The 26,643-nt window shown below is 53.7% G+C and overlaps 1 protein-coding gene across 1 annotated transcript in view; it reads left to right on the top strand.

Moving 5' to 3' along the window:
• Positions 1-26,643, top strand: part of CDH4 (cadherin 4) — a 478,662-nt gene that overhangs the window by 410,933 nt on the left and 41,086 nt on the right. The window contains exons 5-6 of the mRNA XM_002692260.6: positions 8,702-8,857; positions 13,376-13,520. Of these exons, the coding sequence (XP_002692306.3) occupies positions 8,702-8,857; positions 13,376-13,520 (301 nt within the window). The remainder of the gene's footprint in view (positions 1-8,701; positions 8,858-13,375; positions 13,521-26,643) is intronic.

The following is a 26,643-nucleotide window of genomic DNA, read 5'->3' as shown; positions in this document are numbered from 1 at the left end:
GTTTTGGTTTCCTCAGGGTATATATCTAGGAGTGGGATGACTGGGTTATATGGTGGCTTTAATCCTAGGTTGTATTCCTAGGCTTTTAAGGAATCTCCACCATCTTCCATGTGGCTGTATCAGTTTACATCCCACCAACAATGCAAGAGGGTTTCCTTTTTCTCCACACCCTTTCCAGCATTTACTGTTGGTAGACTTTTTGATGATGGCCATCCTAACTGGTGTGAGGTGGTGTCTTTTTAAAACACACAGCATTTCAGCAATTCCAGCAGATTTGCAGAACTGACCAGAGTGAGCACAACACCCAGGGTTTGAGTCTGCATTGGGGGTCAAGTGACCCTAGGGAGACACAAAGACCTCCTGGGCCCTCTGTCCTGTCTACACAAGTGGACACAGCTTCCTCGGCCTCACTTTCTGCTCCATGAAGCTCCCCAGGAAGGCAACGTGACCAAGACTGGACCTGAAACTCTGCCCTCGAACCTCGATGGCTTGTGAAACCTTCGTCCGGTCCTCGGCCTCTCAGGCCCTGGTCTCCCTATCTGCAGAAGGGACTGGACCCAACGGTCAGGGGCCGACATCCTGGGACTTCCCTTTACTCATCCCTAAGGAGCTACAGGGGTGAGGAGGAGAGATTCCTGGGCCCTGCTCTTCACAGGGGAGCTCGTCCCAGATGCAGATGTTCGAGATAAACACAGTGGAGGGCAGGCTGCCACCCCATCCGCTCACCCACCCCACCCCAACACCCCACCACTCGCCCCATCACTACCACCTCCTCACCCCCCACCTCCCCACCTCCCCTCACACACACACACCTCCCTCTCCTGCCAGAGGCGGGGACCAGGTGGCACCATGCCCCTCATCCCCCTGGTGTCTCTAGAGCAAAACCATTCTGACCCCTCCTCCAACCCCGGAGGGGGACGGAGTGGGGGTGGGCCTCCCCTCCTCCTTGGTGCCTGGGGAGGGGTGATCACATCTCTCCTGACTCTCCCTCCTGCTCTTCTCCCACTCCACAATTCCCTGCTGTTTCTTCACCATCAGACAGTAGGCACGGAACTGGCTGGACCTTCTCCCTCCCACCCAGGATCTTAGAACCCTGCCACGCCTGACACCCCCTCAGGCTCCCCTCCCCACCTTTCCCTCTGCACCCACTGCCTCCTCCCTCTGGGCTCAGAGAAGACGTTTCCCCTCCAGGAAGAGGGCCCCCCACCCACTTTGGTTTCCCAAAGCACCTGGCTGTGACCCTGGCCGTCGGTTTGCACGTCTGCCCCCGCCCCCCGGGCAGCATGTCCTTGTTTCATTTGTTCGGTCGGTGATTACTGCGTGCGTGGTGCTAGGCCTGTACCTGCCATCCTTGGGGTCAGGCAGGGTGTCTGTGTTCCCATGGCCCAGGAGGGTGTGGGGCAGCCTTAGTGCTTGGCAGCAGGGGACGGGGAGAAGGAGATGGGAGACAGGGAGCCATCCCTGCAAAGCGGACAAGAGGACAGACACAGAACCTGAGAAAATGCAGATTCTCTGTCAGCGTGAGAATCCAGGAGTCCCAGTGTCAAGAGCTGGCGTGAGGACCAGTGAGGCCACGGAAGCTGAAATACGTTTAGGTGTAATCATGTTCTTACCTCTGGACTCTCATGAGAGTCAGATTTTAAAAGAAATTGCCTCTCCTGGCCAGCTGCAGTCACGGCCAAGTTCAGATTGGCCTGCCTCAAATCCGAGGTAGGTGGGGAACGAAGCATCTGTGGTCACGATTCAGGGTTTTTCACTCTGCTGCTGCCGGCAACTCGAAACTCCCACCAGGTAAAGAAAATGAGAGCTTGCAATCTGCTTTCCTGGGAAGATCCCTGGGTTTAATATCACACGAAGAGAAAGAGATAAAACACTTCACCAAAGAATTACATCCTCGTGGAAGATCCTGATCCTAAGGGTTTTGAGAGCATCTTTTAAAACACAGAGACGGGGTCAGGGAGGCCTTATTAGCGGCAAAGCCATTAAGCTGCAGAATAACATCGCCTTCCAAGAGGTTTAGAGCAGAAAGGCGGGGACATCCAGTCATGTGCATGCGTGTACACATGTGTGTGTATCAGTGTATGCATGTGTACTTATGCATGTGTTGTTTGTGCAAATGTTTGGGTGTGTTGCTCTATCTGTGTGTGCCTGTCCAGGAATCACATACCACAGTAGACAAAACCACACAATTCTAACTGGACTTTCTCAAAGATTCCCTCTGCCCTCAAGTCCTTCCAGCGTCTCTCACAGACCCTGTCTTCTCCCCATTTCATAATTGTCACCTTATAATTCTGCATTGACTGGCTGTCACTTTTTAAATCTAATCCCTCTGGTCCATGAGATTTCCCAGGTGGTGCTAGTTGTAAAGAATCCACCTGCCAATGCAGGAGCCTCAGGAGATGTGGGTTCAATCCCTGGGTTGGGAAGATACCTTGGAGGAGGAAATGGCAACCCACTCCAGTATTCTTGCCCCGGAAACTCCATGGACAGAAGAGCCTGGCGAGCTTCAGTCCAGGGGGGGCCACAAAGAGTAGGACACGACTGAGCACCTGAGCTCACGTGCAGTCTGGTGCATGACCCACGTGAGGGCAGGACCATGTCCGTCCAGCGCAGGGGGGCCTGGCGCACAGTGCAGGCCGTCTGGGCCGAGTGAAGACGTTGTTGAAACAATTGGGGTGGGAAGTGCCCAGCCAACAATGAGGGTCCCAGGGATAACAGGTCCCTTCCCTTCCTGGGACGAGGTTTTCTCGGCATCCATAGGACTCTCCACTCCTTCAGTTCTTGGGATAAACCTCCAAGGCCTTTGCAATTCACAAGACCACACAGGGTGACTTTTCTCCAGTTTCAAGTTTATTTGAAATGAGGAAAATACCCACTCCTTGGGGGAGATTCTGCCGGAATCCTGCCATCCAGGCAGCCTTTCCGGAGGATGGAGCCGGCCCTGGAACGAGGTCCCTGGGTGAGCACAATGGCCAGGCACCATACGTTATTTTAATGTAGACATCACTTTAAACTAACCTTTTACCATCTGTTCTGTCCTTTCATAACAAATGCAAAACAGCATGATTCTCGGTGGCGTCATAAAACCAGGACGGGTGATGGAAAAGCCGTCTCCACTCTTTATTCACGGCTCTGCCGGACGCCGCTGGGATGTTTTTCTCATTTTCCAGCCACAAATCAAGGAGAAACCGCTCTCGCCTGATCTGGTGAATTCATTCACACAGTATTTCTTCTTAACACGGTAAACTATGGGAGAATTGAGGGCGTCCTGAGAGCCCTGGACGCACTCAGCGTGTATTTCAGGAGGCGCCGCTGATCGGCACCTGGAGAATTAGGGGAATGTGGCCTGATGGTCAGGATGTAATGAGATCCTTTGCAAAAAATCAAAATCTTTAAATGTGTGGTGGGTTCTTTTCAGCAGTTTCATAATTAAATTTCCCCGTGAAGGATGGGCAGTCTGGCCGGAAGGGTGCAGGCCAGCGGTGTCTCTGCAGGACCGTAGGGGCTCACACACCCCTGTCTTCATCCAGTTCAGCTCAACCGCTGTCCTTGGGGGCCCTCCTGTGTACCCCACGTCCTCTTCTCTTAAGCTAAACTCAAAGCAAGCCTCTGAATTCACCAGACTTTCTAGAATCTTCCAGGCTCCTGGGAGGAAGAACTGGTTTGCGTTTCTGCCCAGTTTCTCAGTTCCCTTCTGCCCTCAGTTGATCAGGCGCAGGCGCCTCCCTGACCCCAGATCTGGAGATGAGGGAGCTCGTCCAGGGAGGAACCTCTTTCTACAAACCGACTCCAGGGAATGGAGCCAAGTCGAAACTCCTCCCCGCTCAATGCCTCGGACAGGGCTGGTCAGATGTGGTTCTGCCTGAAGGACCATCCCTGGTGGACAGAGAGGGGATGTGTGATGCCGACAGGCCAGAGCCTCATGTCCGGGACGCACAGCACTGGGAGCCAAAGAGCTGGCAGAAGGCGGGCGGCCAAGACCTCTCATCTCTCTCCAGCAGGAGGTGGGGCAGCACCGATTGAGTGAGGGGAGCCCCTTGGAGTCTGGGGGTACAGACAGGCGTCCAGCTAGACCATGGTCAGTGCTCCTGCTTAGGGCAGACAAGGGGCAGGAGAGCCTGACCTGATGAGAGGGAGGAGGAGCCCAGAAAGCCATAGCGAAGATATTCCTCACAGACTTCGAGGACCCATGTGTGTGGGCCCAAGTGTGCACAAGCCTGTATGTGCATGCGTGCCCATATGCGTGCATACCATATGTGTGCGCCGCCCATATGTACGTGCCCATGTGTGCACGTGCCTGTTCCTCTCCCGGAGGCCCTGATCAACACCCAAGCAGCCCAGGTCACTGACGCCTGTGTGATGAGGCGTCACCTCCTTCTTGCCGACCGTTCCTCACATTTTCTGTTCCCCGCCCTCCAGTGTATCAGGTAGGAAGCCACCATCGTGATCAGGGTGGCCAGAGTCCCTGCCCCCATGCTGTTGCCCTGGTGGGGTCGCCTCCGAAACATAAACAGTCACTGCTGGTTTAGGAAAGTGGTTCTCTATTAAGCCAAATTTTCTCAGAAGCAGAGTTTTCAGGGGGATGGCCTGTGCTAACGGTCCAAATTCAGTTAGGAAGGATGTTCATTATCAAATCTCTGAGGCACCTCCGTGGAGACCATCCTGTGGTGGTTGTCAAGCTACAGAGATCAGCTGCCCAAGAAAAAGCGGTCCTTCGTTTCTGAGCTAAATCCTACTAGGCGTGTGGGGGAGGAAAAGCCAGCTTCCCTCCCCTTTGTGAGCTCCTGGCTGAGACCCCTGTAATAAAAGACAGATAAACAAGAGGAGAAAAAACAAGTTTGTTAACATGCGTGCCTCGTGTACACGTCGGGGAGACCCAGGGAAAAATGAGCAGCTCCCCAAGATGCCTTAGAATTCAGGTTTAAGAAGAAGTGAAAGTGAAAGTGTTAGTCACTCAGTGGTGTCCAACTCTTTGTGACCCCATAGACTATAGCCTGCCAGGCTCCTCTGTCCTTGGAATTCTCCAGGCAAGAATCCTAGAGCGGGTAGCCATTCCCTTCTCCAGGGAATCTTCCCAACCTAGAGAAAGGGGGAGATGAAGTGACTTGTAGGAAAGATGATGGCCCTCGGAGGAGAGCTGGGAGGTGTGGTCATGTGACAGGTCTGCCCTTCTCCAGGCCCCCTTCCAGGACTAGTGGCAATGATGTTCCTCGATGGATAATCCCCTCTCCAGGGAGGGGGGCTGTGACACCCGAGCCCCTCTGAGGCTCTTCTCCAGGTAGATGAGGGGACTCAGAGAGAAAGCCCCTCCTGCAGCTGGTGGTTCTCAAGTGCCGGCAGCAGAAACATCACTACACCCAGCAGCACGTGGCAGGGCCTCGCGCTAACCCTCATCCCTGCCTTTGACGCTCCCCCAAGCAGTTTCCAGGCTTGGAAGCTGGGCTGGCAGGCTGCTCCATCTCCCGAAACTCATCTCTCAGTCCTGAGAGGAGGTCCGTTCAATAAACAGTTGTCTCGTTTCAGGGGGCGGGGTTGCGGGCAGGCTTCAGGGCAGGCGCACCATCAGGTTATGATAGGAGGCATCTCTACGAAAGCCAAAGAAAACCAGTTACTGGTTAGACCAGACCTGTTTCCGAGCCCTGGGGTGGGAGGCAGCCAGTCGAGAATATTTCTGGATGGCGCGCTCACAGCATCTTTGTGGTCTGGATGCCTCCAGTGGGATCGTGTTTTGTCTGGGGAATCGTGTTTTGTTTTGAGTGGTCATTGGCACGGCAGCAGGCATCCAGGCTGTCTGTGCGTGAGCTGTTTTAGGTGCTTCCCTGAAGTTCATGCCCACTCATCCAGCCTTAGTTTGCAGGGCTTTGGGGAAAGGGCAGCTTCGCTTTTAGTGTTTCCCAGTTGGCTCAGCGGGTAAAGAATCTGCCTACCAATGCAGGAGACTCGGGCTCAATCCCTGGGTTGGGAAGATCTCCTGGAGGAGGAAATAACAGCCCACTCCAGTAGTCTTGCCTGGGAAATCCCACAGACAGAGGAGCCTGGTGGGCTACAGTCCATGGGGTCGAAAAGAGTCGGACACGATGGAGCGACTGAGCACAGCAGCACAGTTCTTAGTGATTCCAAGTCAGAAGGGCAGGAGGATATTGGAAGCATTGGTCTGGAACCATGTAGCTAGATATTTGAGGAAACTAGAAGTTAAATCCAGTCCACTTACAGGTAAGAGCTGTAACAGTTACAGGTAAAAAATAAAACCTCAAAGACCACAAACAGGACTAGAATCTCAAGACACAGAGTTCTACTGAAACCTAATTTTTCTCTCTATGATCATCCCCGTTTCTAAGATAATCAAATAATCGTGGTAAAACCAATTTGTTTGCAAAGGAAGTCTGGTCTCATTTGACGTGACTCTTGGGAGGTTGCTGGGCGGTAGCTCCTAGCCAGGACTCTCTCTGGTCACCCTGGCCCCTCTGCTCAGCTGATGAAGGCGGCTGTGGTGGGTTGACCCCACCCGCTGGTGTCTCCATGCTGACCGTCACACCTCCGCTGGCCTGGGGGAGTGCTCTGCAGTTACCTTACTTTGTTGTCTTAGGAGAATGGTACCAAGGAGGATTTGTAAAGCCAGGGCGGGTGTTTTTTCTATATGTCCTCTTCTATGGAAGACTTTAAACACCTCCTAGGTGAGCTCTCCTGACCCTCAAGCCCTGTGCCGAGGAATTTCCTGAAGAATTAGCAGTCTCTTCACGTTTGTTCTTCCTTCAGCCAACTGTGAAATTTTATATTTTCTCAAAAAATAACCCGTTCATCAGGATTTTCAACTTGGCTCGCATAAAATATAAAGAATAAAATAGATTTCTTAAGTCTTATTTTTTCCTCTTAAGCTTGCCAAAGGTACATCTATTTCTTATGAATTTTTTCCCCCAGAGTACAGCTCTTGCATCTATTTATCAATCCTTCCAACTTTTCTGTTTTCAGATTCAGAAATTTCTGCATTCGTCTTAATTACCCGGGTGTTCACCATATCCTGCTTTGTCATTCCTTTCCTTCTGGATATAAATGCTCAGTTCATTCACTGTAATTCTGTTTTAATGATGAAAATATTTGATTCAGTCTCTGGCCAAATTCCTTGGGTTTCGCTGTTTCATTGTCATTACTATTTTTAAATCACCTCTAAATGCAGTTTTGATTCTTAACCTGTGGTTACTTCAGAACGTTTTTCTAAAATATCTCTTTAAAAATCATCTTTAAATTTTAATTGTATTATTCTGGTAAAAAGTCCTGGTCAATTTTGCTTTGTGGAATTTTTCTGAGGTTTTTGTTGTGGTCCTTTTTTTTGTAAAATGTTGCCATGGTCCCCTGGGCTTTGATTTTTAAAAGTTGTCTTTTCTAAAGGTATAGTCAGAGTTTATGCTAATCTTAATTTGGCCCCATCAGCTATTCCTTTCACGCCCCGGTGGCTTATTTACAATCTCTCACCATCGGAGAAGCTTGTTGTCTTACACGATCTCCTGCCCATCAGCTGCCCCTTGCGTGCCCAGGACCTCTGCTTCATCTGAACAAGAGACGTGCACCTGGTGTGTAATTCTGCGGGTGTCCTGGCCGTCTCCTATAGTCGTGCATTTATCTAACAATCTGGTCAAAAGTGAGGTGCTGTCTGCACAGTCCGTCCCCAACCCATGTAAAGCACAGAACTGTGCACTTTTTTCTCTGCTCTTTCCGTTTCTTCACCCAACTCTCAGGCTTTGCTAGCTTACTTTAGATGTGGGACCCAGATCACCATTACTGGGGGCTTCCCCAGTAGCTCAGACAGTAAAGGGTCTGTCCGCAATGCAGAAGGCCCAGATTTGATCCCTGGGTTGGGAAGATCCCCTGGAGGAGGGAATGGCAACCCACTCCAGTCGTCTTGCCTGGAGAATCCCATGGACAGAGGAGCCTGGCGGGCTACAGTCCATGTGGCCACAAAGAGTCAGACACGACTGAGTGACTATCATTTTCACTTTTCACCATTATTAAGTTGTTGTTTTCCACAATATACAGTTTCTGTAAACACTGTGCCTGTACTCGGCTCTGTAACCATGTTGACAACATCTTTCAGGGCTGTGTTTCTGTGTTCAGATGCTGGTAGGGGGTGCATTTCCGAGGCAAGCCCTGTTCTCGAGGTCTTTGCTATGACCCCCTCTCAGGGCAGGTCTGGAGGGCCAGAGCAGGAACAGGGGACATTTTCTGTGTCTTTGCACATCCAAACATGTCCACTGCCTTTCTGCACAGATGATCACTCGGGGGCACAAGTGTCTTGGGCCCTGACCTTTTCCCTAAAAACCCCATGCAGTGAGCTGTGTCCTCGCCCTTGTCTTTCCAGAGGTTTGACGTGAGGGCCATTTGTGCCAGGTCCTCAGCCATTTCAGACCATCACTCAGGCTCTACCGTGGGCATTTTCACCTCTGCCGAGCTCCCTGCCGAGCTCCTTTCCTCTTGGAATACTGTGTCCCCTCCTCCCTGTCATCTGGTAGGCTCACCAGACATGCAGTGCAGGCTCTCAGTGAACCCCTGGCCTCACCTGCCCTTCTGGTCCCCAGAGTGGACCAAGCGCTGGCTGTGGCCTCACATGTCCCTGGGAGAGACGTCATGTGAGGCCATCCAGCAGGATGAGCGTAAGGTCCCGGTAAGAAGCCTGACCTTCCCCTGCCCCGTCTGCTCCCCCTTCCAGATCCGATCCGACAAGGACAACGACATCCCCATCCGATACAGCATCACAGGCGTGGGCGCCGACCAGCCCCCCATGGAGGTCTTCAGCATCGACTCCATGTCCGGCCGGATGTATGTCACGCGGCCCATGGACCGGGAGGAGCGAGCCTCCTACCACGTGAGTCTCGGGCTCCTAAGGGCGCGGCGTTGGAGGGGAATGCAAACCCAAGTCCATATCAGAAAAGCCCACCTGCCTGCGGGGCGCCTCCCCAGGCTGTGCAATTCACGGAGCAGATGGGCCGAGAATGTGCTCTGGTAACGTGTCCCTGGTGATGCCGGGAGGGTCTGGGACACACTGGGGGACCCACTGGTCAGAAGCCATGGACCCACGTGACCTGCTGGGAGTTCTGCTGGGGAAGGGGTCGTGCAGCTGCTGTGTCACTGCCACCTCTCCAGTTCCGGACGTGCATCCCCAGCCCCTCTGCCCCTTCCTCTGAGAGCAGAAAGGCAGCTCTGAGCGAGCACTGCTGCTTTCATGGGGAGCTGCCAGTGGAGAGGGAAAAACCATGAGAAAGTGAAGGCTGCGAGGCTCAATTAAAGGGACCGTCCACCACTTTCCACTTGGCCTCCTGACCTGGCGGCACACAATTGGCCCTAGAGCTCGGTGGGCGCACAGCTCTCATGCCGCCCGCCCTGGTGTCCGACCCACTTTGGGCTCTGCCTCCTCGTTGTGGGATGAGCATTTGCACCTGTGGGAGGAGGGAGCTGGAGCCAGACCTGGGGGGCAGGGCTGGGCAGCCCCACCCAGCAGCTGAGACCTGCACCCTTAACCTCTCCGACCTCCGTGCTCTCCTGCAAAGGGGAAATAATCAGGCTGCCTCAGCGTGTGTTCTGAGGACTCAGGGTGACATCCCTGCAGTGTTCAGGACAGAGCCCAGCATGTGGTAAGGCTGCCTCTGTGGCTACAGCCAGGGCGTCGGAACTCCCAGCTCCCGGGTTATGTTCACAAAGACCTTCAGGTGAGGGGACGCACTCACAGCCTCCACCCTGTGTCATCTACGGACCGGCACTGACGTCACTTGGCTTCAGCCTGCAGTGCCAGATGTGAACCCTGAGAAGGGAGGCTCCACACGGGCAGGCTTGTCCATACTGCATCCCCTGGCGGAGAACAGAGCCCACCACTGGGGGCAGGCAGGCCCCTCTGAGTCACAGGCTTTGCTCTCTCAACTGCTCAGCTCCTAGACCAGGATGGCTGCAGAATTTCTGAGTCCAGCACAAGATGAAATGGGGGCCCCTCTGAGCTTACTACAAGTTTTACGATGGTGATGGCTGAGCGTTAAACCGTACACAGACCCTTCTGAGTACAAGGCCCAAATGACTATGAGGGTCACACACTTGCCTCCTGTGAAGTGGGACAGACAGGAGGCTGAAGCTGGAGGACTTGTGGGTCTCATCCCGGGGCCGTCTGGGCCTCCCCGTTCCCTTCTGCACCTCGGTGCAAATGGCTCAGAACCACACCCGAGTGTCACTGTGCACTCTGAAGACCCCCAGCCCTGGGCACCCCAAGAGCACCTCGATTCCAAGAGCGCCACACACCCTCTCCCTGCACCGCCAAACCAGACCCTGGGAAGGCAGGAGCCACGTTTGGGAAAAGGAGACCCACTTGGCTGTGGACTGAGAGATAGCTCCCCAATTCCTCACCTGCCATGGGCCAGAGAATCACTTTGATTTTAGAGTCCACGATTTTAGTGGGGCTCTGATGTTAGTTACCTCTGTCCACCCAGACAGTCTCCGTGCCACTAAAGTCAACCCCCGACATGATGTGACTCAATTGCGGGGTGACCCCTGTAACCTTCCCACCTGGAACCTGCGCCTCACATCCCAGAGTCCTCTCTGCTCCCCCAATGGGTGCCGTTTAATCGTGTCCTGAGTCCCACTGTCATCATGGCTGTTGAGGGGGTGGGGCAGCATCTCCCACCTGAGAGGGAGTTGACAGACGGTGGACACAGGTCACTGGAGGTGGCTGCACGAAGCCTGTGATCACGAGACAGACGAGCATCACTGCTCTGCGAGGCGATTCCCCAGAAGGTGCCTTCATGGCTTCCTCAGGAAGCCTTGCTGTTGGGGCCACGGGCGGTCAACTTGGGCAGGATCTTCCTGAGCCTCCTTTTCCCTGCGTGTGAACAGAGATCCGACAGACCCATCTCATGGCTCTTGTGAACAGTGAGGTGAGCCAGCGCCTGTGGAGGTCTTGGGGCACTCCCAGCCAGAGCCAGCGCAGGGCTGATGGAAGACAACAGGATCCCGCACACGGCAGGCATGCACAGCGCATCGCAGGAAATTTACTCTGCACAAAACACCCAGATTTGCAAGTCTCAGGACATTCTTTATTGCCAAGTCACAAAGTATTTCTTGTCTCCAACACCAAGACAGACCCCCAGCCCCAAGCCTGCAGCTGTGTGTCCAGCCTGAGAGATGGAGGGTAGGGGTGGGTGGGCTCTTAGAGATTTCCAACAGAATCTATCAAATGTTGTTTTAAGCTTTTGGAGGGGGATGAGAAGACCCGGCCAGCCACTTTCCATTGAGAGTCCACTCGGCCTGCTCCTGCTGCTAAAGATAGCAGCCCAACCAGGGTGTCACTTTAGTTAGAAGATAATAACTTTAATTTTAGCTCAGAATTACTTTTTTCAAAGCCTCCTCACCTTTGCCTCGGCGCCTTATTGCCTGGCCGCATCTGACAAGATGAAGGATGGCCCAGCTGCCCGTGGGAGGATCCCCTGGAGGAGGGCACAGCAACCCACTCCAGTATTCTTGGGCTTCTCTGGTGGCTCAGACAGTAAAGAATCTGCCTGCAACGTGGGAGACCTGTGTTCAATCCCTGGGTTGGGAAGATCCCCTGGAGGAGGGCATGGCAACCCACTCCAGTATTCTTGCCTGGAGAATCCCCATGGACAGAGGAGCCTGGCAGGCTACAGTCCATAGGGTCACAGAGAGTCAGACATGACTGAAGCGACTTAGCAACCACACACTGGCCACCCCGGGAGGACTTCCACAGCAGGGAGGTGCAAACTGGGCTCCAGGAGCGGGGGCCCGATGGCAGGGGGTGTTGGGGGGCGGTTGGCTGGGAGAAACAACCGCACAGCACCCCATCCTGAGATGCTTAAACACGACACTTCAAGCTGATCTGTCTTGAAGGGCGCAGCTGCATGGCTCTGCAGGCTGCAGCTCCCAGGAACCTGAGCTCGCTTGTCTCCTTGTGATGACGTGGATCGTCTCCTCCAAGAAGCCCACCTTGAGCTCCCCCGAAACACACGGTGTCAAGGGGAAAATTCTACACAGGGCTGTCGGCCGAGGCTGCGGAGAGGTCAAGGCCCCTCCTGCAGTCATGGATGGCACCCTCCCCTCCCCCAAGGCTGGCAGAGCCGCTGGGGATGCAGGGCACCAAGGGGATTGCCTGATGACTGGGCGGGGCCCCCAGCTCAGAGACCCCTCCTGCTGGAGGCTCCTCTGGGCACCCTTGACTTGGCACTGTCTTGGCATGAGGACCCTGTAGTCCAGTGTGTTTGGTTTCGAGGGTGATATGGTTTCCACAGAGAGATGAGGGCACGGCTGTGTGACAGTCACAGTGTTGGTCTGGAGAGACAGGTCGGTCCCTTCCACCTCCAAGTGTGGTTTTCCTGTCTAGTCTCAGGGCCCCATGGCCCCACTCTAGCCCGCTCTGCTGCCCGTGGGGCTCAGCCACTCTGCATCCCCCATGCTTGCTGTCCTCTGGGCCCCTCACCCAGGGCTCAGCTCCAGCATCACCTCCTCCGAGAGGCCTGCCTGGCCTCCTCCCCACCCCATGGGTCACCGCAGTCACATGTCTCCTCAGGGGCCATCTCCTGTATGAGAAGCCTCAGGGCAGCCCCGGATCTCATGGAGCCATGGACTAGGGCACATCCAGTGCCTGCCACAGGTGGGCCCTCAATAGATATTGATTGAGCAAATGAATTAATGAGTGAGTGAATGAATAAAAGACAAAAATCCAAAATTGAAGAGGGGAGTCTGAGGAGCCCCTGTGGGCCCTTCAGCCCAAGTTGGGGTACCTACCCTTTGTACCTTGAGTTGTTCCCAGATGGAGCTCCCTGGAGCCCCTTCCCCATCAGAGAGGGGCCTTCCACCCCAGGGCCTCTGGACTCATTTCCTCTCTGCTGTCCCAAGAAAGATAAGCCAGGGTGTGACTGGCCAACAGGGTAGACTCGAAGTGGATGCCCCAGTTCAAGGACCCACTGTGTCTCCTCTCTGGGTCTCCCCCAGGCCTGGCCTCCTGGCAGCAAGGGGCCTAAGCCCCCACCCCCCACACATGGCCTTTCTGCAGCTGCTCTAGGTAGACATGAGTCCTCAGCATCAGTGGTGCACGGATGGGTGTCAGCGTGGACCCTCGGGTCAGCCTCCAGGTCCCATGGTCGCCCTGTTTCACCCTCCCAGGACACCTCCCATTTCCACAGACGAGAGAACCCAGGCTCATGACATATCCCAAGCCCACCCCACAGTCCCCAGGCTGCCCCTTGAGGGGTCCCTGAACTGCTCTGTCGCCCCACCCCAGGGCTGTAGGTCACAGGAGATCTGCTCTTGGTGCTTCACAAGGCTTCGGGTCAGGCGCATCCCCACTGGGGGCAGCTGCTGGCCCTGACAGCATATGTTGCTTTCTTTCTAGCTCCGAGCACATGCTGTGGACATGAACGGCAACAAGGTGGAGAACCCCATCGACCTATACATCTACGTCATTGACATGAACGACAACCGCCCCGAGTTCCTTAACCAGGTGTACAACGGCTCCGTGGATGAAGGCTCCAAGCCAGGTGAGCCCTGAGCCCCGAGAGAGGGACATTCCCGAGGAGGGACACGCAGGCCCCGCCGCCATGATGACACCTGAGACTCATCGCCTATGAGTTTATTTTAGCTCCCACTGCATGCCCTAGAGAGTGGGCATCCCTGCTCCACATACCTCACAGTCCAGGCCAGGCACAGACAGAGGGGCTGAAACAAGGGAGCAGAGCCCCTGCAGTGACGATGTGGCTCAGGAGCCCCCTGGGCGCTGAGTCATGGGGACGGCAGTAGATTAGGGAAGTCTCCTCTGCAGAGGTGACCTGTGGGCCAGGAGCTGACTTGTGATCAGAAGCAGCACTCAGAAGGGCAGGGAGGGAGTCTGGCGGCAGGGAGAGCATGTGCAAAGGTCCTGGGGCCAGTCAGGGAGGAGGCTGGCCATCTGAGGCCTCCTGGGCACCTTTGGGCACAGCGGGAAGCACCTGAGAAGACTGACTCCCTCAGCCTGAAGAAGTGAGCTGTGTGGCTGAGGCCCTTGGTCCCCCTCAGAGCTGACCTAAGAGCTGACCCGTCTTCCCAAGGACTCCTGTCCAGCATAAATGATAACAACCGCTTTACAATGTCTGGTCTCTGGATCCCATAATGACCAAGAAGTGGGCGCCTCCCTCCCACTTCAGCTCAGACAAGACTCAAGGCCTGAGGAGGTAGAGCAAGCAGTCCCAACCCCTTGGTGTGGACATGGGCGCTAATCCCCAGCGGATGCTGGCACAATAGCTCAGAGATCCCCCAGCATCACCTGGGAACGTGTTATAAATGCATAGCTGGTGGCCACCCGCTGATTCAGACTCTGCAGGTGGGGCCCCGAGGAAGCAGCCAAGCTCCAAGTAACTCTGCACTTGCTAAGGTTTAAGAAACCCAGCCCTACACTGTCTCCTGATTTGGGGGAGGGTGGGGGGCAGTTGTCCTCAGGACAACTACTCACTTTGGGGCAGGCAGGGGCAGGGGGCAGTGTGGAGCTGAGTCAAGCACCACTGCTGAGGACCCTGCTAAGGGCTGCTGGAAGCTGCCACTAAAATTCGGACTCTGGTAACATTTGAAATTGAGAGAAACTAAGGGTCATTTTGATTCATGAGTGATGCCCCGTGCAATACTGGGAACATACGCACAGTAAAGGTGTTGCCTGTCATCTGAACATCACAGAGGCTGCCCCTCCCCAGCCCCGGTGGGTGCCCATCCTGGGAAGACTTCCCGGGCCTCTGAGGAGGGGTCAGCAGGCGTCCAGCATGCGGAGGGGCAGGAAAGCAAACATTTATCATCTCTTCTCCCTGGAGGCAACTGCCACAGCTCCGTCTCCAGGGGCTGCTGCTTCCATAAGGTGAAGTGCATTTACAACTGATTGTCCTCAGAATCAGAAGGCATGGGCCAGCCCAATGTCAGCAAAGGGAAAGCAATGTGACATTGTTTCTGCAGAAACCTCAGGTGGCTGGGCCCTGCAGGCCCCTGAGGGGCAGGTGAGTGGCCAAATTAGCTACAAACAACCAAAGAAAGCAAATAAGGACTGCTGACAGCCAGCTCTTTAAGGAGCAGAGTGGAGAGTGGCTGTCGGGCTTGGTGGGTTGTGGGGGGACTTTCTTGTTAACGGAAGCGGCAAGTCCTCTCTCCCCAAGACCCAGGACACTCTGTGAAGGTGCCTCAAATCAAGCCTCCCACATCTTATTTTCAAACAAATCAATGAGACAGTTTTCCCAAACGCATGACTGCCTTTACTCATTAGGATAACAAAAACAACAAACTGCTTCATCTTCCCCTCGAAATCCTGATAAGCCTTTAAGCCAGGACACTGGAGCATCCTCGGATCGCTGGACACGGCCCGGGCGGGCTGAAGGCTGGCCCTTTATTCCCTGGGCACTCAACACCTTTCTGTTTGCACTAAATGTTGGGTGACTTTCGGAGCCCCTGGGTGCCCTCAGCTCCATTTCTGGTCCTGGAACAACCATCAGAGGGGACCAGAGATGTGACCTCTTTGTGCAAAGCCAGGATGGAGCTGCACGGTGCCTCGTTGGGCTTGGCTTGACGCCCTGGTCCAGAACGAGGAGGCCATGTCCAGACAGAGCAGGGCCCACCTCCTCGATGCAGGAGGCTCCCCGGGATATGGAAACAGTCTCTATAAGTCCTTTTCTCACCCCAGTAAATTACAATAATAGAAGGTTTTACACAGTGCCTTTGTGGGATAAGGAAAAACTACCGCCAGAAATTAGTCATTATTCTCTGGAATGATAGGCTAATGAAGGGTTTCAGATGCATGTTCTAATGGAAAACAAGTGAAAAGATATATTCAGTATTGACTCAGCCGGGTAGGAGTCAGCTAAGGTCTGGGAAGTTGCGGTGGGGACGTCAGCCAGCTGCTGGGGGCCAGATCCCAGGTCACCCCACATCTTCACTGACCCCCAGGCCCCTCCATGTCATGAAGCCCTCTCTGGCTTTGCTGAGTCGCAGGGGCCTCACACACAATTCTGGTTCATACAGCTGTTCAGTTCAGTCACTCAGTCATGTCCGACTCTTTGCAACCCCATGGACTGCAGCATGCTGGGCTTCCCTATCCATCACCAACTCCCGGAGCTTACTCAAACTCGTGTCCATAGAGTCAGTGATGCCATCCAACCATCTCACCCTCTGTGGTCCCCTTTTCCTCCCGCCTTCAATCTTTCCCAGCATCAGGGTCTTTTCCAATGAGTCAGTTCTTCACATCAGGCGGCCAACGTATTGGAGTTTCAGCTTCAACATCAGTCCTTCCGATGAATATTCAGGACCTCTTTCCTTTAGGATGGACTGGTTGGATCTCCTTGCAGTCCTAGGGACTCTTAAGAGTCTTCTCCAACACCACAGTTCAAAAACATCAATTCTTTGGCGCTCAGCTTTCTTTATAGTCCAACTCTCACATCTAGCTGAGAAGCTGAATTTCTCGTTGTATTTCGTATAAATGGCCACGTGGGGGCAGTGGTTGCCGTGTTGAGTCCCCACCCGGGTGGGGCCACAGCAGCAGTCACTCCCCATGCCTGGGACCTTCGGGCCCCTCCTGATCATGGTCCCAAATCCTGGAGGTAACTGGCCAGGGGCCGCCAAGACCTGGGAGACTGCATGTGAGGTTGCAGATGAGAAGGGGAGACACGTCCGCTGGCCGCCCTCTGAATGTCCCACAACTGGAGCTTTGCTTGGGTGGGTGCCCCGCTGCTTCCAGGCACACACCCACCTCTGCCTTTCCAAACTCTACCCTTTCTGCAGAGCCTGCCTTGATGCCCCCCTGTTCTGTGTCCCCCAAATCTTCTGGGCCCACCACCGGAGGGGACCATCTCATGCTTCCAGGCAGAAGCTCCACCTGCAGGGGTGGCCGCACAGTGCACAGAGGCAAGCGGGTTCACCCGCTCCGTGCACTCCCGCTGTCAGGACACGTGACGCGGGTTCACCCGCTCCGTGCACTCCCGCTGTCAGGACGCACGACGCGGGTTCACCCGCTCCGTGCACTCCGGCTGTCAGGACGCGCGACGCGGGTTCACCCGCTCCGTGCACTCCCGCTGTCAGGCGCGACGCGGGTTCACCGGCTCCGTGCACTCCCGCTGTCAGGACGCGCGACGCGGGTTCACCGGCTCCCTGCACTCCCGCTGTCAGGATACGTGGGCACTGAATGTGCATCCCCGTCCCGCAAAACCGGTTGGTCTTAAGGAAGCAGTCTTTTCCATCAAATCCTCTTTCCCTAGCTTTGAAATTGACCCTGTGCTCGTGAGTTCAGATTAATAATAATTATAAAAAATTATGTCTGTAATATGGATGTTTTCCATAAAGAAATGGAGTTTCATTTATTTCAAGTGCACCAGAAAGTGGAACCAAAATTAGAGTTTCCCAGAAAAAGGTTCAACTGAGAAGCGACGAGAAGAAACCCAAGAGGACTGTGACCTGGTGCTTACTGAAGCCTGGGGTAACAGAGGCATCTCTGGCCCTGGGTGGGCAGGAAGCAGGAAGGCCGGGCTTTGGGCAACCTTGACCCTCCTAGGCAAGCACCGCTCCAAGCAACTCTTCAATGTGCTTCCTGATAGGGTCTCATTGGAAGAAATGTCTTTTTAAGATATCTTTTTATTTTGACATGATTGTAGATGCACATGCAGTTGTAAGAAGTAATACAGAGACATCCCACAGACCCTTCCCCTGACTTCCCCCAGTGGTAACATCTCACAGATGCAGGGTCACACCAGGGTGTAACATTGGTGCAAGCCCTGGCCCTCACTCAGACTTCAGCACGCGGGTGTATGTGAGTGCCTGTGTGTCCATGCAGTTTATCACGTGTGCAGATTCGCATGACCTCCATGGTCAAGACAGTAACATTTAAGGCTAACACCCATCTCCCCGCTCACCAATCCATCTGCCCACCGTCCCTACCCTGGCAACCATTGACCTGCTCTCCATATCTGTGATTTTGTCATTTTCAGACTTTTGTATAATTGTGACCATAGCAGTATGTTACCTCTGAGTGTGCTCTCAGTTACTCAGTTGTGTCTGACTTTTGTGACCCCATGGACTGTAGACTGCCAGGCCGCTCTGTCTATGGGATTCTCCAGGCAAGAATACTGGAGTGGGTTGCCATACCCTCCTCCAAGGGATCTTCCTGCCCTGGGGATCAAACTCATCTCTCTTGCATCTCCTGCATTGGCAGGCAGATTCTTTACCACTAGCACAACCAGTCCATCCTAAAGGAAATCAGTCCTGAATGTTCATTGGAAGGACTGATGCTGAAGCTGAAACTCCAATACTTTGGCCACCTGATGCAAAAAACTGACTTATTTGAAAAGACCCTGATGCTGGGAAAGATTGAGGATAGGAGGAGAAGGGGACAACAGAGGATGAGATGGTTGGATGGCATCATCAACTCAACGTACATAGGTTTGGGTGGACTCCGGGAGTTGGTGATGGACAGGGAGGGCTGGCGTGCTGCGGTTCATGGGGTCGCAAAAGAGCCAGACACGACTGAGGGACTGAACTGATCTGAGCACCACCTGGGAAGCCCATGTTACCTTTGGGGGCTGGGTTTTTCCACTCAGTATAATTCTCTGGATATTCAGGCAAATTGTGTGTCCACTTCAGGAGTTGGTGATGGACAGGGAGGCCTGGCGTGCTATGATTCATGGGGTTGCAAAGAGTCGGACATGACTGAGCAACTGAGCTGAACTGAACTGAAGCTCGTTTCTTTTCACTGCTGAGTAGGCTGCAGTGTGGAGTCCCTACCCTCATTCACCCTTTGAAGGGCGTTCTGGCTGTCCCAGTTTGGGACAGTAATGAAGCTGCCAAGAACTTTCACTCCCGTGTGGACTTTCATGTGAATTTTCATTTTCTCTGGGACAAATGCCTGAGGACTCAATCACTGGGTGGTACGGGCACCAGGAAGTGCCACACACTCTTCTGATCTCCTGTCCCACCGTCTGAGTGGCCCGGCTTCTCCGTCCTCACCTCATTTGGTGGTGTCATCATGTCGTGTTAGCTGTTCTGATAGGTGCGCAGTGCTACCTCACTGTGGTTTCTATTTCTCTTTCCCTGATGCTAACTGTGGTGGAGATCCCTTCCTGTGCTTGCCATCTGCATCTCCTCCTTGCTGGGACGTCTCTTCATGTCTTGTGTCCATCTTCTAATTAGTTGCTTTTTTAATCACTGAGTTTTGAGAACTGTTTATTTGAGATGCAAGCCCTTTGCCAGATGTGTGGTCTGCAGATAATTTCTCCTACTTTGGCACTCATGTTTTTCATGCTCTTCAGGGGGTCTTTTGGGAGGGAGCAAGAGTTTTTCATTTTGATGAAGTTCAATTTTTCACTCTCCTTTGATGGACTGGACTTGGGTATTGAGAACTCTTCCCAAACCCTGGGTCCTGAATATGTTCTAGGCTTCATTCTAAAGGTTTTAAGTTTCACATTTTATTTTTCGTCCTTGGTCCATTCCAAGTTAATTTCTTTTTTCTTAATGTTTCAAATTTGTTCATCTATTAACCAAGAAAGGTGCTTCCCCCCACCCCATTATATTCACATTTCAGGGATGCTATAGACTGTTCAAATTCACTTTTGGACATTGAGTTAATTTCTGTGTGATTTTTATAGAAGGCGTGAGACTCAGTCTGGTTCATTTTTTGCTTATGGATGCCCAGATGCTCCTGCACTGTTTGTTGGAAAGGCTTTCTGTATTTCATTGAGTTGCTTGTGTACCTTTGTCAAAAATCAGTTGGCTTGTTTATGGGTTTGCTCTGTGTTCTCTGCTCCCATCCACTGATCTGCCAGCCCCTTGCTCCCTGGATGTCGGTAGCTCCATAGGAAACCTTGAGTGGAGCGGAGGTAAAGGCTGTTTCAGACTCCAGCTACCCCTTGTCCTCACGGGGTGGGACTGTGCCCTTGGCAGGTGACATCGTGTGGCACTCAGCCACTCATCTTAGACTCCCAGTGGCCAGCTGTGGCCAGCATGGCGAGGCCTCGGCCGGCCACTCATTCTGTCTCATCGTTAAATGGAGGTGATTGTACCACCGACCTTGGGGAATCAGCTGAAGGCGTCCACCTGAGGCAGCTGACACCTGTGCTACTGTTAATGGTGTAATTACTATTAATGGGTATTAACTTATTACTATTGTTAAATGTTCTTACTCGAAATATCGGTTCATTTTCCCAACTCTGGTAGCAAGTTACATTGTCAGATGGAATCTCAGATTGAACCATAAATCTCGCTTAAAACCAGCTGTCCTCTACATTACGTTCCTGCGTCCCTCAGGTCACCTGATGGCCGAGCTAGACCTCAGACGTTCTGAATTATCACAAACTCCCCACTGGCCACGGCTGAATGAGGGGCTCGGCCAGCCAGAGCCAAGCTGAGGCCTGGTCCCAGAGCTGATGGGAGGATTGGGCCCAGGTGCTCCTCCAGGCCCTGCCCCCTTCAGGAGGATACGCAGGAGAGGGAAGGGGAGGGGTCCTCCTGGGTGAGGCCACAGCTGGGCCTTGGCCAGTGGGCCGCAGCAGAGGGCATTCAAGAGGAGAAACCGGAGGAACCCCTGTGAGCCCCAGCTTCCAGCCGAGCAGGCTTCCCCATCAGGCCCCTATTCACCCCCTGACCCCAGTCCTATTCCCAGAGCTGCATAGGGTTGGGGGGTGGCACTGCAGAGCAGAGGCTGAGACCCTGGGAGGCCCTCTGCCAGGCCAACTGTTTTCTTCACCAGAAGCAAGCGCTCTCCTGCACCTCCGGGTGCCCCTCCAGGGTGCAGGCACATCTTTAAAAGGTCAAGTTCAGCTCCTTGGAACTTGGCCTCTTTGAGAAGAAGGACAGATTAAAAACCTTTGGGGCCCCTGACCTGCAGCTTCTGAGCCCAACCACTTCCCAGGCTCCTGAACCTGGCCGGGGGAGGCCCCGCGTCTCTGCTGGAGGCCTCGGGCTCCCCCGCAGTGGGCTCACCTCCCACTGATGCTCTGACTACGCGGCCATCATGGAAACAGCACTGACCGGGCCGCTGGGGGCCGGGCACCCTGTTAGGGCCTCCAGACAGGAAACCTGCTGAATCGTGTACAGCCCTGTGACAGGCACTGTGGACAGGAGGGAACAGAGGCGAAGAGCAGGTAAGAAGAGACAGCGGGAGCGCGCGTCACCAAACCAAACTTCCTGGTGCCGCGCTGCCAGTCCACCCACATGGGGTGTGGTTGTGGTGAAGGAACGTGTATTTACTGAAATGGCTCCAAACCAGGACAGGCGGTTCGTGCTCAAAAGATCCAAACCCTTCTTGCGGGGAGTGGAGGTGTCGGGGGCGAGCGCGGGTGTGATGATTAGCTCGTGCACAATTCTCTACTTGGTGGGGGGGCGGGGCGGGGTCGCGGGGGTTAATATTATCAACTCTTAGGCGCCTGTAGGTCGGGCCACACGTGCTCAGAACTCATGGTCATCAAGTAGTTAATGTGCTCCACGGGGTGGTGGTCTCAGCCTTTGTTAACCCACCCATGAGACCAGCATCAGATGCTGTTATCAGGGTATTTCAGAGAGGAGCTGGTGCAGAGGACATGCGGCCGGGCCGGGGGGGGGGGGGGGGGGGTGGGGGGCTAGTGTGGGGGCGGGGCCAGTGGGGGGAAGTAGGGGCAGAGGCCCCGGAGTGTCCTGCTTTGGTTCAGGTGGGGACAAGAGTTAAAGCAGGTGATCTGGCTCATGAGCTGCAGTTCTAACCATGGAGCTAAACTGCCTCCCCTCCCCAGCCTGGGTCAGGAATAACTATGGACGCAAGTCTCAGAAAACCCAGCTGAAACAAGTGGCATTTTAGATGAGCGCATGAAGCTGGCAGGCTCCCCATCTCTGTGCCCTTTGCCTCCCTCTCTGATTTCTCACCATGAGGTCACAACATGGCTGCTTTACCTCCAAGCGTCACATACACTATCAGGGGAGAAGGGTTAGGGAACCATCCCTCTGGAAAAGCACACACAAAAGCTGTGTGTGAGGTGCCCCTTCTCCAGGGTGGGAAAGCGTGAACTCCACTTCCAGGAAGCCCATTGTCCAGTTGAGGAACCAAAAGACAGGTGTGCTAGGTAGGGGCCTATAGATGGTATCTGATGCACGTGTGGGCAAAGGCCATTAGGATGGGAGGAGTCTCTCCTGCCCCAGGGCCTCTGCAGGGGCTGCGCACGCAGCCTGGCCAGCCTCCCCCTGACTGCTAGCACAGTGGCTCCCCCTCGCTTCTCCAGAGCTGTCTTCCCCACCGAGCTCACCAGCCCAGCCTCCCCCTGACCGCTACCACACTGGCTCCCCCTCGCTTCTCCGGAGCTGTCTTCCCCAGCGAGCCCACCAGCAGGCGCTCCCTGCACACAGACGCCTCTGGTCGTATCACTACTGCGTCCTCTCAGTTTGTTGTCATCACTGCCTTTCCCCTTTGCAGGGCAGAGACCCTGTCTGTCCCCTCACTTCCTCCATCACCACCATGTGCCTGAGCAAGGGTGGGATTCAGTGACAGCTCAGCCTGAGCCACGGGCCAGCTCGTGGGTGGGGACCGCACCTCCGTGCCCAGGCCCCCACCTCTCTGGAGCTCCGAGGGTGCACAGCAGTTCTGTGAAGGCCTCCTGGAGGGTCCACACCTGTGCAGAGGGAGGCGGCCAGGCCTGCAGTGTGCCCCAGTGGCCGGCGGTGTCTGATGCTATGTGCCTCAACCCCTGGTCAGGTTTATCCTGCTGACCCTCCAGTCTCACACTTCCTACCACCCTACCCAGCCCCCACTTTTCAGGAAATGAGCTCACAGGGCTCAGGACAGACCTCACAGCTCCATCCTCATAGCTGGACACCCCCCTCCCCTCTGCACCAGCTGGGGGTCCATGTCCTTACAACAACCCTTCCCTCTGGAAATCAGAGTCGCCATGTGCTCTCCTGCCTGGAGGCAACCAGACGGGTTTCATGGCGTCGCTCGAGCCTCCCAAGAAAAGACGCCTCTGTATCGATTATTTTTACTAAAAAAAAAAAAAAAAAAAAGCTGTAATTGGAATCTCTGCTTTTCCTAACCCCTTGTAACTGCATGAGGGCCTATATTATAAATTTTGAAATTAATGTCACTTTAAAATATTAAATAGCAGAGAAATCTACATGCTGCAAATGAAGTCAAAGAAACCATCGATATAATGCAGTTTTTGCTTAAATAGATTATTCTATTAGTCGGCCCTGTTTATTTATTTATTTTATTTCTGTGCCGGTGGAAGTCCCCCTGAGACTAATGCCACGGACTATTGCACAGATGGCACCAGATACTTGAAAGTCATCCGAATATTAAGAATTTAAATCTTTAGCCTCAGTGATTTGAGCAGAAAGCCAATTATGGGGCTGAATTAGTTTTCAAATTAAACTGCGATTTAAGGCTTGTGAAATTAATCCTTTAAGGCGCATGGCAGCGTTTGTACATGAACTCCTCGCAAAAACCCAACCTCTGTCTTCTCCCCCTTTCCTGCTGGCCCGACTAATAAAGAGACGTCCAGCGTCTCAGGCAGCAGACGGCATGCCCTCTTAGGTGAAAATGCAGAGTGATGCTCAGTTTCCTTTGTTAAGATGAAGTCAGGCCTTTCTACTGGGGAGGGAGGGAGACCCAAGGAGAAAGCCACAGAAGGTGATTTCCTCCTGGATCTCACAGCCCAGCTGGTGGGGAGAGGCTTAACTCCCAGGTTATGACAGAAGCTGCTGCAGTGAGCAGTCCCAGCAGAGCGCACAGCCGGGTACCACGGTCAAATCACTCCCTCCCATGGGTGGCCCAGGCTGCCTCTGCAGGTGTACCATGACACTGGGGCTACTGGGTGCTTATGGCTGCCCGTGGACCAGACCTGCCCCACTGGAGAAGGATCAGGCTTAGCCGGGGAGGCCAGGTCATGCCTTCCCAGACACTGGGGGCCAGCCCTGCTCACACCCCAAGGTGCGATATAGCCGCTGAACACTTGCTGGAGGGTTTAGGAAGGGGCACCCTCGAGTGTGAGGAGAGTGAGACACGGGCCGGGGCAGAGATAGGGTGCCACCCAGGTAAAGGCCTGGCCCCCAAGTCAGGAACCATTTCTGAGTGCCCACTGAGGGTGGCGCTGGGGCTGGGACGAGTGTCCGGAGTACAAGCAGAGGCCGTCTCCCCCAAGCAGCTCTCCAGGTTTCAGAAAGAAGCTCCTTACACCTCTGCCCTGCCCTCCTCTTCTAGGAAGGAAGTGAAAATAACCCTGAGGCCTAGATCAGTTCCAGGGCCCCGAACACTTATATTTCATCTGGGTTTGCTGCCATGGCAACCCTGCCCTTGGCCTTTGGGCTCAGAGCACTTGGGCATGCCTGGGTCGCCTGACCACAAAGCAGCGGCCATGGACCCGCCAGGTTTTCAGAATCTGTTTTGAAGGAAACCAAATTGTGATTAAGGCTGAAAAAAAGTCCCATCAGTTTCCCTTTTTTAAAATAACATTTTACCGTCTGATCATCAAGTGATAATCTTTGGAGGAAACTTGGGAGATATAGAGAAAATCACAAAGAAAAAAACGCCTTCTCCCATCTTGCCTGCCACGCAGATTGCCGTGAACACGTCTGTCAAAGATTCCCCTCTGGTCTCCTCTCTGCGTGAACACATTGTTATATTAAAGAACACAGTTTAGAAACGATTGTTCTCAATTTTGCTGTATATCATGAACATTTCAAGTGTCATGAAATATTCTGGCTTTAAATGATTTCCATTGTGGGAATGTACCACAGTTTATTCAGCCAGTTGTCAGACTTTCAGCATCAATTACTTATTTTTTTTAATTTATTTATTTTTGGCTGTGCTGGGTCTTCACCACTTTGCACGGGCTTTCTCTAGTTGCAGCAAGCAGGGGCTACTCATCGTGGTGTGCGGGTTTCTCACTGCAGTGGATCAGCAGGGGCTGCTCATCGTGGTGGTGTGCAGGTTTCTCACTGCGGTGGATTTTCTTGTTGCGGAGCACGGGCTCTAGGGCATCCGGGCTCAGTATTTGCAGCTGGCGGGCTCTAGAACAGCAGCCTTCAGCAACGGGCTTAGTTGCTTGGCAGCATGTGGAATCTTCCCAACCAGGGATAGAATCCTTGCTCCCTGCATTGGCAGGCAGACTCTTTACCATTAAGCCACCAGAGAAGTTCTCAATTACTTATTAATTGTGCTCCTTGTTTGCACTGCTAGGTGTGAGCTTCACAGGTCAGGGACATTTTTCTACTTTTATTTGAGACCATTGTTGATGCACACGCACTTGTGCAACAGAAGACACACTGAGCCTGCATCCACCTTCCCTGACAGTATGTGGAAATAAAGACTGGCAGATGGGAACCAGCAGAGGCTGTGTGTTCAGAGCACGGGGTGGGATCGGGGCGGGGGAGGTGGGTGGGCGTCAACAGCCACCATCACAGGCAGGCTAGAAGGCATGGAGAGGGGCTTGGGCATGCCCCAGTGAGGGCTGGGGGACTGGCAGTAGGGGCCCAGCGTGGGGCATCCTATGTGGTTGACTAGGGGTGCATTTTGACTTTTCTGGCAGATTTGGGTTTTGTTTTTATTTGGCTGCATCAGACCTCAATTGCGGCGCACGGACTCTAGAGCACGGGCTCAGTACTTGTGGCACACGAGCTTAGTTGCCCTGCAGCATGTGGGATCTTGGCTCCTGTGTTCCCTGCATTCCAAGGAGATTCTCACCCACTGGACCACCAGGCAAGTTCCTGGCTGATTTGTTTTTAATCTGCCTCTGATGACTCAGTTACCAGAATCTCCCCTGGTCTGGTCCTGGTCAGTTCTTTCACTGTTTTCAGACAGGTTTTGTCTTCCTGTGTGCCTGGTTCATCATGGGCAGAGCCCTGCGTGTGAACAGTTGCCGTGGTGACTTGAGGCTGTGTGAGACGGTACCTGTCTCTGTGGAGGATGTGCTTTTGCTCCCGCTGGGGACACTGGTAACCTAAGTGACCTTAACTAGAGCTGTGCTCCTGCGAGGCCATCTCTTCCCCATTCACCCTCACCCCTGGAAGTGCACTGCCCTTCCAGATCAGCCCAGAGACTCAAGCGTTTTCCAGGTGCTCCCTGACACACACCCACGGCAAGCCCTAAACTCGGTGTTTTCACCCCATTCCCATCAGTCTGCTGAAAGACTCATGGAGCTCTTTGGCTGTCAGAAGCCAATTTGGAATCAGCAAACATCTAGAGAGGAAAGACAGCCCCGGGCCTGGGCTCCCCTTTCCAGCCAGCACCCCCCAAGTCTGTGCCGCTGCTGTCTCTCTGCCCTGAATGAGATGCTCTTATTGCATGTGAGGTCCAGCTTCTCTTGTTTTCCTCGAGAGGAAGATTGGTTTAAGATAAACATTGTCCACCATTTGTTAAAATAGGACTTCCTGGATTTCTTTTAAATACTGAATGCCTCTAGGGAAATTCTACTGATAATTAAATTCATTAAAATTGGGTTTACACACAATTCTTTGCGAATAGCCATTGCATGAAGCTAGCTGGGTGTGTTTGATGGACTTTCTTCCAATGGCTTTCAAAACACAGAAGTTCTGTATGTTTCCCCTAGAAGACACTCGATAAAGACGTGTGGAATGAAGCAATGAACATCCTAGTGGGTGCGCAGCATCTTGGTCTGACTGCAGCCAATTCCCTCTGAAATCCAGCAAATGAGG

Source organism: Bos taurus, chromosome 13 (assembly GCF_002263795.3).
Source record: "Bos taurus isolate L1 Dominette 01449 registration number 42190680 breed Hereford chromosome 13, ARS-UCD2.0, whole genome shotgun sequence".
Classification (NCBI taxonomy): Eukaryota; Metazoa; Chordata; class Mammalia; order Artiodactyla; family Bovidae; genus Bos; species Bos taurus.
The sequence above is the reverse complement of the archived record's forward strand: the minus strand, read 5'-3'. Positions and strand labels throughout refer to the sequence as shown.